The 12,835-nt window shown below is 42.1% G+C and overlaps 1 protein-coding gene across 4 annotated transcripts in view; it reads left to right on the plus strand.

Moving 5' to 3' along the window:
- LOC142194903 (mitogen-activated protein kinase 14) overlaps positions 1-12,835 on the plus strand; it is a 142,474-nt gene that overhangs the window by 61,853 nt on the left and 67,786 nt on the right. For all 4 annotated transcript variants that reach the window (XM_075264338.1, XM_075264339.1, XM_075264340.1 and 1 more), the window contains one exon: positions 9,138-9,252. In XM_075264338.1, coding sequence (XP_075120439.1) covers positions 9,138-9,252 — 115 coding nt within the window. The remainder of the gene's footprint in view (positions 1-9,137; positions 9,253-12,835) is intronic.

Raw genomic sequence — 12,835 nt, forward strand, 5'->3', positions numbered from 1 at the left:
AACGTCAGTAATTTGTCATCATTGTGAGTTAGTCTTCAGTAGTTGATACCTTTTTAATGGCTTTTTAATCAAGTTTTTTTGTTTCTTTATATTTCCAACCCACTGGCTAACACGGTACAAGAACTAACATTTTCCTGAAGCTGCATAGTGATGTCTCCGTAAGTGAGACTTGGTGACTGCTCATCGACATAATGTTGCAACAGTGTTTCCATTCCGCAAAAGACTGGATATATCCCATGTCTTTTTTCAACTTCTCCATGGCCATACACTCATTTTGGGTGCAACCTGTCTTAATGACATTAGAGGGAACTGTGAAGAAAGTGCAACATCTGGTGAAATTCTTACGGGAAGTGAGTGAGGGGTCTGGAATTCTTGGTGGGTAATAGGTTGTTGCCTACTTTGAAATGAGGAGAGATTGTCATTCTAGGTCTATCAATGGAGATGACTGGTATCCATGCACATGTAGGGTAGGGGAAAAGGGAAACACAGCCCACTATTTCAAAGATTAGCACAGAAAGATATATGCATAGTAAAGACAAAAATGCTATGTCCATATATATATATATATATATATATATATATATATATATATATATATATATATATATGTATATATTATCCCACACTTTGGATAGATTGCACAGATTAAACTCCATGGCCAGGAGCAATTTGATCAAGGGTTATCCATACCAGGAGAACAGCTGTGTTTATCAGAAAGGTATAGCAGACGGAAAGTGATGCGATTGGAAGTGATATTGAAGGCAGAGTTGTCTCCAGATTCGGAGGGAGTGCAATGTAAATAGGGGGACAAATAGAGGGAGTGCCTTGTGGTTATGGGCCTGTCGCCTACATTACGTGGTTGGGTGCAGGGTATGATAAGAGATGATTGAAGATTAACACCTACTCGCAGGGATGGACGAACTTGACCCAAACTCCATTGAAATCCATGGGGACCTGAACTTAGTTACCTAAAAATGGCTGTAAGATGGGGATCGTAAGCGGTAGAGGCATGCAAACTGGGGATAATAACAAGGCACGTGCCCTGCAAAAAATGGGGTAGGGAAGGTACTTAAAATATCAAAAAATTAAAAAAAGAAAAAAAAAAGATCATTTTGAAACAGCTGGTAGAGGTCTAGGGGGAGGAGAGGTGGATATGGTGGTGTAATTGAAAGAGGCAGAGGAGGTAGACAACACTTTAATGTTCATCTTAATGAACGTAAGTATGTCTTCGTTGGCAGTGGATAGGTGGATCTTCCTGTGGGTGATGACACTGGCTGCGGTGCTGAACACATGTTCTGATAGGACATTTGCAGCAGGGCAAGCCCGAACCTCCAAGACATAGAGTGGACATGCTCTGGTCACATGTCCAATTTAGCAACCCAGAAATTGAACGAGGAGGACCCATCGCTCAGTACCAGGAGACGTGTCGACAGATAACTTATGGAGGCAAAGTGTGCTAAGAGACAGTTTGGATACGCACACAGTTGATTTCAATGCGCTAGAAGACTGTATGGGTATACAAACGCAGTTATTGTTACTGTGCCAGGAGATAGTATGGGTACACACAGTTAAATTTACTCTAGGAGACTGTATGGTTATACAAACACCATTTACGATCACTGTCCTAAAAAGGGCAATTATTATTTATAAGCTGACTGTCCCTCACAGTATCAGGCTACTCTCCATACCAAGCTGCACTTCCCTGAAGAGGACAATTATTAAATTTTAAGGCCCTGATTGTCCCTATCACCAGCCTCTCTCTCTAGCTAGCCTAAATTGCTTGCTCATCATGGAATAGGGAATTTAAGTATGCAAATTTTTCCTCAAAATGGGAAATTTAAAGAGGACCTTTGACCACCTGGGGCACATGCGGTGTAATACACTGCTAGAAAGCAGACAGTGCCCTAAATTCAGCAGACTATTGGGTTTCACATTCTGTGCCCCTGGTGAAGAGCTATCAGTGCTGTTACCGTAGCTCTTCACTGTCAGAAGGGTGTTTCTGACAGTCAATCAGGAATGCCCTTCCTCGCAGCAGCGTCTATTGCGCTTTACTGTGAGAGCGGTGAGGAACACCTCCCTCCCCTCCTGAGTACTGGGGAGGGCATTCCTCACCGCTCAGCGTCTTCACTAGGTGGTAAACAACCCCCCCCCCCCCCTCTCACAGTAAAGCGCAGTAGACGTTGCTGTGAGGAAGGGCGTTCATGACTGTCAGAAAAGCCCTTCTCACAGCGAAGAGATATGGTACCGGCACTGATGGCTCTTCAACGTGGGCGCAGAACATGAAACCTGATTCAGCACACTGTCAGCTTTCTAGTGGTGTATTACACAGCATGTGCCCCAGGAGGTGAAAGGTCCTCTTTAAGCATTTGCATATGCGGGGGGAAGGGGTCACATTGGACCCCAATGGTGGTCCCTGAATTTTTAAAAGAATTCACCATGGAATAGAAAATGTAAAATTTCCATGCATAACTCTATAGTAGTAGTTGGTTTGTCAGCTTCTTTTAGCTTATGTATGGTGGTCATACCTTTATCATGTACAATAGAACTGTACACGTCAGAGGTAACTAATCAGTGAGTACCTACCAGTGGAGATAAATTTTTGATGTGATTCTCCTGTGCCAGACAGAGCAATGCAGAGCAGAGACATGGAGGAGATAAAGACCCTGCTCAGCACTCTGTGCAGCAATCTTACACGACTGGACCCAATATCCACAACATGGTCACCAGTCAGGAATCCAGTCTGTCCTCTACAAGGTATATCCACCAAACAATGACATCACTGAGTATCAGTAGCTGGAACATCCAAGGGCTGAACGCCTCAGCCGTTGGATGCAAACCTAACAATCCAGACTTCATAGGCAGACTAAAAAATGTCGACATCCAAATCCTCCTAGAGACATGGACCTGGGCAGAAGATGAATCTCTCACCCATGGGCTACAATGAATTCTCTGTTGCTGCCCAGAAAAGCAAGACCACCTAACTGGGCTGCCATTCAAGAGGAGCTTAGAGAGAATGTGAAAGCCATCAAATGCAGAGTCAACCACCTGTGGATAAAAATAAGCAGCTCCATCCTCAGCGGCCAGCACGACATCTACCTCTGTGCAGCATACATTCCCCCCATCAGAGTCCCCCTACTACAACACCGACATCTATGAGGTCCTACAAAAGGAATCCGCCCAGTTCCAGTCCCAATGCAGAGTGCTGATCTGCGGCGACCTCAACATCCAGGCAAGAAAAGGACTGTCTTCCAAAGGAAACTTGTACATCCTTGGAGGCGAGATCCACCACCTGGAATCTGCATAGACAAGAAGAACTCGTTATGACAGTCATCAACAAGGTGGGGGGGCAACACGGTGGCTCAGTTGTTAGAGACAAATTAGCGGGGTTATTAAAGAGACCTCTCTCTGTTTGTACACATGAGGCCAACATCATGTTTTATTTAAGGGAGTCTATCATTAGAAAAACACCTTTTTAACTAATGGCACGTTCTAATAGCCTTTAAAAAGGCTATTCTACTCCTACATTCTATTATTTTCTTCTCGCCATCATTTCTGATAAAAATCAGTTTCTTCTGTTATGCTAATTACGAGCACCACCCGCGTCATAACTTTCCACCGTCCCGTAGCTCATTGTGTGCACTTCACTCTTCTCTGTATCTTCTGCTTTTTCGCAGACATCGGGTGCAGCACTATAACAGCCCACTGGAAAATGTACCATTAGTGTGTGTATGTATGTATGTACCGTATTTTTCGGACTATAAGACGCACTTTTTTTCCCCAAAATTTTTGGGGAAAAGAAGGGTGCGTCTTATAGTCCGAATGTGGCGCCTGGCACCCGCTGTACTAGAGAGGCGGAAGCCGGAAAGGGATAGACGCCGGGGCCTGAGACATCGCTGTGCTCCTCTGCCCTGCATGAAGCCAGCAGCGGGAGGAGTGATGCTATTCCGCTCCTCCGTCCCCCCGCCGCTGGCTTCATGCAGGGCAGAGGAGCGCAGCGATGTCTCAGGCCCCGGCGTCTATCCCTCCCCGGCATCCGCCTCTCTACTACAGCGGATGCCGGGTCAGTATCGGTGGCCCCTTCTCCCCCGGGGCCGGTCCCCACCGGCCCCGTACCTGTGAAGTTGCAGGCCGACTCCTGCGCGGCGATATCGCAGGAGCCGACCTGTTCGGGTGACAGCCGGGAGCCTAATGAGGCTCCCAGGTCCGTCACTGCTGTATTAGTATTGCGGCTGGTCTCTATGACCAGCCGTAATACTAATAGACAGAATGTCCCATAGACGGCAATACAGTTGTATTGCCGTCTATGGGACTTGCAATCAAGTGACCGCAGGTTCAAGCCCCCGGGGGGGAATGAAATAGTAAAAAAAAAAAAAAAAAGCTTTAAAAATATAAATAAAAGCTCTAAATCACCTCCTGTCCCTAGAAAAAAAAAAAATATATATATATAATATATATCATAAACCACCGGGTTTTTTTTCAATACAAGGTGATCTAAGCAATAGATATTCCCCAAAATGGTATAACTAAAAAGTACATCTGGCCCCACAAAAAAAAACACTCTATGCATCCCCGTACAGCTGCAGGGTCACCTGTCAATGTGGCCTTGCAGCTGTTGCAAAACTACAACTCCCATATATTAAATATTTTACCATTTCTTGCTTCAAAATTTTTTTTCCCTATATTTTTATTTCCCTATATTTATATTTCCCTAGATTTTTATATATACATATATATTATATTAGTATAGACCAAAAGTTTGGACACCCCCGGGCATGTAGAGCCCATCAGTTCACCTTTTCTGTGTCGCACAAAGACACGATGGTTGGAACCAAAGATCTTAAATTTGGACTCATCAGGCCAAAGCACAGATCTAGTCTAATGATCTGGTCTAATGTCCATTCCTTGTGTTCTTTAGCCCAAGCAAGTCTCTTCTGCTTGTTGCCTGTCCTTAGCAGTGGTTTTCTAGCAGCTATTTTACCATGAAGGCCTGCTGCACAAAGTCTCCTCTTAACAGTTGTAGAAATGTGCCTGCTGCTAGAACTCTGTGTGACATTGACCTGGTCTCTTATCTGAGCTGCAGTTAACCTACGATTTCTGAGGCTGGTGACTCAGATGAACTTATCCTTCACAGCAGAGGTGACTCTTGGTCTTCCTTTCCTGGGGCGATCCTCATGTGAGCCAGTTTCTTTGTAGCACTTGATGGTTTTTGCAACTGCACTTGTTTTCCCAGTTTTCCCAATTTTTCGGACTGACTGACCTTCATTTCTTCAAGTAATGATGGCCACTCGTTTTTCTTTACTTAGGATTTGTATTATGGCAAGAAAAAAACAGCTAACAGTCTATTCAGTAGGACTATCAGCTGTGTATCCACCTGACTTCTGCAAAACACAACTGATGGTCCCAACCCCATTTATAAGGCAAGAAATCCCACTTCTAAACCTGACAGGGTACACCTATGAAGTGAAAACAGTTTCCGGTGACTACCTCTTGAAGCTCATCAAGAGAATGCTAAGAGTGTGCAAAGCAGTAATCAAAGCAAAAAGTGGCTACTTTGAGGAACCTAGAATATAAGACATATTTTCAGTTGTTTCACACTTTTTTGTTAAGTATACAATACAAAGTGTTAATTCATAGTTTTGATACCTTCAGTGTGAATCTACAATTTTAATAGTCATGAAAATACAGAAAACTCTTTTGAGTGAGAAGGTGTTTCCAAACTTTTGGTCTGTACTGTGAATGTGTGTGTATGTATGTATGTATGTGTATGTATGTATGTGTATATATATATATATATCCTACTAATATTATAAGTTTGTGTGTTTGGATGTTTGTGAGTTTGGATGTTTGTTCCTCAATCACGCTAAAATGCCTGGACGGATTTGCGTGCAATTTTCCACAAACATAGTTTTCCCTTAGGATTGAGTCACAGGCTACTTTTGGTGCCACTAAACAACATGTCTTCCTAGCAGGAGACTCACAAATGCAGGACTTCTAGCCACAGCTATAGACTCACACACACTGCCTGGCATTTCCTGCCTCAACCTGCCTGCACACTCCTTACTGTCACCTCAGGAGTAGCCCTCACTCTACTCACTCACATTTTACATATAGCTTTCCACTATATAACACATCACATTGTCTGTATCACGACATACACAATACAACACCTCACAGTGTCTGACACAATACAACACATCACAGTGTCTGACACAATACAACACATCACATTGTCTGACACAATACAACACATCACATTGTCTGACACAATACAACACATCACATTGTCTGACACAATACAACACATCACATTGTCTGACACAATACAACACATCACATTGTCTGTATCATGACATACACAATACAACACATCACAGTATCTGTATCACGACATACACAATACAACACATCACAGTGTCTGACACAATACAACACATCACATTGTCTGACACAATACAACACATCACATTGTCTGTATCATGACATACACAATACAACACATCACAGTGTCTGTATCACGACATACACAATACAACACATCACAGTGTCTGACACAATACAACACATCACAGTGTCTGTATCACGACATACACATTTACAACACATCACAGTATCTGTATCACGACATACACATTTACAACACATCACAGTATCTGTATCACGACATACACAATACAACACATCACAGTGTCTGACACAATACAACACATCACATTGTCTGACACAATACAACACATCACATTGTCTGACACAATACAACACATCACATTGTCTGACACAATACAACACATCACATTGTCTGTATCACGACATACACAATACAACACATCACATTGTCTGACACAATACAACACATCACATTGTCTGTATCACGACATACACAATACAACACATCACATTGTCTGACACAATACAACACATCACATTGTCTGTATCACTAGATACACAATATAACACATCACATCACATTTGCTAGCCCACCAAACTTTTTAAAGCACTTTTACAGTTTCACACGTCTGTGTCCGCCCAATTCTCAAATCACCGCAGACGAAGTCGTGGGTAAAAGCTAGTATATAATATATATGTCTGTTCTTTATGTGCAACCAAACGACCCGACCTTTCTTCACCAAATTTGGCACACAGATAAATCAGCTGTCAGGGAAGGTGCGGTCGTGTAAGTAAGGAATCCAGCTTCCAACAGGCGATTTAAAATATAACTTTTTCTTTTCTCATTAAAAATTCATTCCATAGTTATATTTTAAATCGCCTAGTTGAAGCTGGATTCCTTACTTACACGACTGCATTGTCCTGGCCGGTTGAAGTCCACCTGCATCCGTGCTTCCCAGGAGGAAAGATTGAAATAAGGGTTGAGCAGGATACAGTAGAGACTGTGTGTCAGGGAAGGTATTAGACCAGGCCTCAACTCTTGAACATACCATTCCTGAGTTACAGTATTTCCAAAACAAAGTCCTGCTGCCATACACACAGTCGCTCAACATGCACACAGCATTACTCCAGGATTCCATAACTGATATCCAACTCTGATATCCAAACTGAGACGCGTCAGAGGATTAGATACATAGCTCAACATACACTATCAAACAGGGGATTAGATACACAGCTCCCCACACAGTATCACATCAGATTAGATACACAGGTCAGCACACATCAGGGGATTAGATACACAGCTGAGCACACCCTATTACACATCACAGCTTTACTCTAGGTTTCCATAACAACCCATCCATATTTCTTCACTGCTGTAAGTCAGCTTTAACCCCTTCCTGACATCCACTGTACTAGTACGGCAGATGACCAGGGTGTTTAACCAGGGTGGCTGCCATAGCTACCCGGTGTCTGTTGTTTTATACAGCAGGCTCCATGCGCGAATGCCAGAGATCAGTGCCCACACCGATCATGGGCATTACCCCTTTGGCACCTCTGTCAAAGCTGACCAAGGTGCCATTTTCCTGGTGATTGCGGGCACCCGGAGTCAAAAGTGCCTAACCGACGTTTTTTCACTGTTTTGCCTCTGATTAAAAATGTGAATAAAAAGTGATCAAAGCAATAGCAATTCCCCAAAATGTTATAACTGAAAAGTACACCCAGCCCTGCAGAAAAAAGATGAATATCCTCCCACAATTATTATATCTCCTGCAGACTATTCCTACCCCTATCGCTTTCTGTACCGTGTTGAAATGCTGCTTCATCCGCTTTATCTGGGCCAGCAAGTAACACTTGTACTGGAATATGCTGTTTAAATAGAGCTTTGGCCTGCCAGATAGCAGGAACTACCCCACGGCTGTCTATGAGCATGCATTACACTAGTTTCACACTAGTGTTTGAGTCTCCATCCATACGAGACTCCATGCTACATTCTGCTTAAAATCGTTCAAGAGGAAAAGTCCTGTAACCACCACTTTTTAAATGGATAAGGTTTCGTCTTTTGGGTCTCCAAGTGGACCTGATGGACAGAAACTCAAACGCTAGTGTGAACCTAGTGTTACATTTCTTCAAGGGTTGACCACATAAGCTATGGGTACATATTGCACAGACAATTTTTCCAAAGGCCCTCTCAACTCTCCGCTACACCCAGAGTGTGCTGAGCCTCTCTTAGATGTCCCTGTCCATCGGCACATATGCTACCCTAGTGTCTCTACCCACTAACTCCCTCATCGACCCCAGAGTACCCTTAGTTCCAATAACCCTTCTTTCTGCTCAGGTATGACCTCCAACTCAACAGCCCACAGAGTTCCTGGTCACCTAGTGGTCATATGGAGTTTCATCATGGTGGCTTGTGGCTTTCATAGCTGTGCATACAGCACTTGATGTGTACACAGCAATCATTAAGGCATCCCTATGGGATGTCTGTCTGTAAACCCATTTCTAAAGCTGAACGATTTTGTGCAGCAGGCTAACCATGCAAAGATTAGTGCAGGACTACCAGGATGTAAATGGTTTATGGGTGGTCTGGAATTGGTTAAAATGATTTGATTGAAGACAAAAAAAAAAAAAAAAAAAAGAGAAATAAACACACAACAAAACTGCACTATGTGAACCAAGCCTAATAAGCCTGAAAGGGCTAACTACAGATAAGTTCAATCACAGCTGATTGTTTTGCTCTTGTCTAATTTTGGTAGATTCTTGACTTTGGCTTGGCTCGGCATACAGATGAAGAAATGACTGGATATGTTGCAACACGGTGGTATCGGGCACCAGAGATCATGCTCAACTGGATGCATTATAACCAGACAGGTACAACATTTACTGTAATGGTTTATGGAATATTCCATATTGCAGACACTGCATACACCGTTTTTAAATCTGTTATAGCAACATACATACATATATATATATATATATATATATATATATATATATATCTTTTTTTTTTTTGTCTTATAGTAAAAATTTACACCTTATGCACAGTCTTCCTCAGAAGGTTTAAGACTGACAAGAATTTTCATTTTGACAGTTTGCTACTTAGATAACTCTGCCACCATAGACTTCTGGCCCAGTAACTTAGAGCATTGGGAGGAACTGGTCTAGTTTGCTATGTGACTTTTATCTTGTGAGATCTCAAGCATAATGGCCAAGAGAGTGTTAAGTGCTGCCGATGGTGTTGTGACACTTAAAGCTCAACTAAACGTTCACAGAACTTTTTGATTTTCTGGCAGTATTTGTGTCATAAATACATTTTGCAATCTACTTTATTAACAAATTTTAGATCATTTCTGTGAAATCTTGCAGTTTTTCACTCTTGCCCTTGCTTCTGTATTGACATCAAAGTTCAACACGGTGTTAATATGAGTGAGCGACTTCCAGCACAAGGCTATGAGTGACTTAGCCGTTGTGCAGAGGCATAGAAAAAGCTTTGCGGATATCTTGTAAATTGAGTAGATGGACTAGGGGGTCCAGTGGAACTGGTTAAATAAAGAGATTATCTGTGATGGCCTTTACTTCTCTCCAATATCACTATTATGCCTAAGGAAGAAATTCATCTCCAGCAGGTGGCAGGAATCAATAGATTCAGAGAATGGAGGAAGGCAGTGATAATAGTGCATCAGGATCTCATATTGTACCTCCTGAAAGGTCACACAAGTTGAGGATTTAGACGTCCATGACCATATGATTTGCCACTGAAACTGGGTAATCGTGCAACCCATGCATCTGTCGGTAGAGGGAGGGTGATTCTCAGGAGAGGATGAGTCTATAATTGTCTGAGATAAGGCCCTTAGTAGAGGCGCCAGACTTAATCTCTAAGTATAAATACAAAAAATGGGAGAGACACAGAACGCCAATATAGTGTAATAATTTAAAACTGATATTGCAATAGGTGTGTGGTAGGTCTCTTACCTATTGATGTTGTGAATACGTCACAATATCTAGATGGCATATATAAAGTTGTTAAGCAGCAGCTCTTTCCCAAACGCTATAGTACAGCATGAATTAATGTTACAGTGGTTCCTCAGGATAACCCGATGGAAGTGGAGGGGTAGGGAGTAAGCGCACACACCAATCTTTAACAGTTTATTAGACACACGACGCGTTTCAGACAAACACCCTTTCTCAAGTGCAATACAAACTACAAAAACTAAAGCTAGCTCTGGTGATCATGAGCACCGATACGCAGTGTGGATGTCTGGGCACCGTCAGCTCCATCCACGTGCATCTAGTTAAGCCAATGCGCATGCGCGAACCATCGCTTTTGCCCGCGAACAAGCGGAGCTTATTTAAAGGTCTTTTGCTCGCATAGTGCACGATCAACATATTTAGATTAGCTGCCATACAGGTAAGAAACATGATAACCTGTTATTACACTGCACTTGAGCCACTTTAAATGCGTTATTTGGGCTAGTAAGGATTATCAATTGATTATTTGAATCTGTCATTAGATCATTTGGGGTTTGGTCCCTATAATTAAAATGAAACCAGTATTGGCATAAATTAACACTGGCACATACTGTGCATTATAGATCTTAGATGGATTTAATCTGAGAAAAGGAAAGTATCTGCATAAATGAAATGCAATGATCTTGGAGGATTATGAAAATTTATATGTATTGGTCTTTTGTGTTTTAATATGTTGCTTCTAATTTGGACTGTTTTTGTAGTTTGTATTGCACTTGAGAAAGGGCGTTTGCCCGAAACGCGTCGTGTGTCTAATAAACTGTTGAAGATTACTTCTTGGTGTGCGCGCTTACTCCCTACCTCTCCACTTCCATAGGGTTATCCTGAGGAACCACTGTAACATTAGTCTCTTGAAGGTCGTGAGTGGTGGATACCCTCAGAGAGCCAATGGGAGACCGAACAAAGTGGATGATTTGATTATAGTGGAACCTCTCAGTGCGAGGAATGCATAACTCTGAAGTCAAGTAATCAAAAGGCATAAGAACTCCCGATGGCCACTCCTCTAAGCCTGTGGAAGAACCTACAGTCAAAGAGAAAATAGTGTTCCAGATCAAAATGCAGTAATTCTAGGACGAACCTGTTATAACTAGCAAAATGGCTCCCCCTGGAGACTGAGAAGATGCTACAGTCCCACACACCGTGGGATATGGAGCTGTAGAGGGCCTCCACATCGAGTCTGGCCAGCCAAACCTCTGGGCATACCTGGATGTCCTCTGAGGCATCTAAGGACATCATGGTGTCCCTAACATAGAGGGCAAACTACAGACAAATGGTCTAAGGACATTGTCCTGATATAACCTGACATTTTGTGTCAAAGACCTAATCCTGGCCATAACTGGTCGTTCTTTTAAGGGATCTATGCTCTTTTGGATCTTTGGGAGGGCGTAGAATATGGTCTTTATTGGATGTTGTGATAGCAGAAATTTGAATTCTCCTGTGCTGATGAGATGTTTATCTCTTGCTTGTTCCAATATCATCCTCAACTCATCAGTATACCTCGATATAGGGTTATTATGCATGATCTCATAACATTCAGGGTTTGGTTCCCCAATATATCTATGCACATGGCAATATTTTGTGATCTATTTAGTACCACTAAGTTGCCCTCCTTGTCTGATGACTATATAACAATATTGTCTTCATTTTCAAGGCTGGCCAATGCAAGATATATTGAAATCTCTGCCAGTCACTACTTTCAAAAATGTATTAATAACCGTATAATCTCCAATTGGTGGTTGTTTGAGGGAAGATGACGTTTAGTAAAGGGACCTTCTCCTAGTCCTCTTTGTCCCTCATCATATAATTCCCCCAATAAATCAAAAATTGCCAAGTCCTCCTCAGAGATCCCCAACTCCTGACTTGTATAGCGATTATTCAATTCAATGTGAAGCTTTCATTTGATCTTTATACAGAATAAGTTTAGGTCTTTAAACCAAGAAGAAGCATCAAAGGTGGTTGTGGGGATGAATGAAAGACCCCTTTGGAGGAGTCTACATTCACTCTCTGATAACTCTCTGGAGAAAAAAAGCATTCTTTAAATGCTTTGTATTAAATATAGTTAAATTGTGTAGTTACGCCGATTCTGGTCTATTTGGGTAGTGTTCGCCCTGTATATGTATTTGTTTGTACATCTGTTTTTAAAATTGATGTAATAAAAATGTTTATATTTTTCATGTTGAGTGATATGTTTATCTCAAAAACTGTTTTCTTTTTTTTTGTATCTATGCTCCTTTAAGAAAGGCTATTCTTCTCCTACCTTTAGATGTCTTCCCTCGTCGCCGTTCAGTAGAAACTCGGGTTTTCTTTGGTATGCAAATGAGTTCTCTTGCAGCACTGGGGTCCCCAATGCTGTGAGAGAAATATCCAGTGACATCTCTATCTTCTAGATTTCTCTTGCAGCATTGGGGATGCCTCCAGTGCTGTTTAC

This window comes from Leptodactylus fuscus, chromosome 2 (assembly GCF_031893055.1).
Source record: "Leptodactylus fuscus isolate aLepFus1 chromosome 2, aLepFus1.hap2, whole genome shotgun sequence".
Lineage (NCBI taxonomy): Eukaryota > Metazoa > Chordata > Amphibia > Anura > Leptodactylidae > Leptodactylus > Leptodactylus fuscus.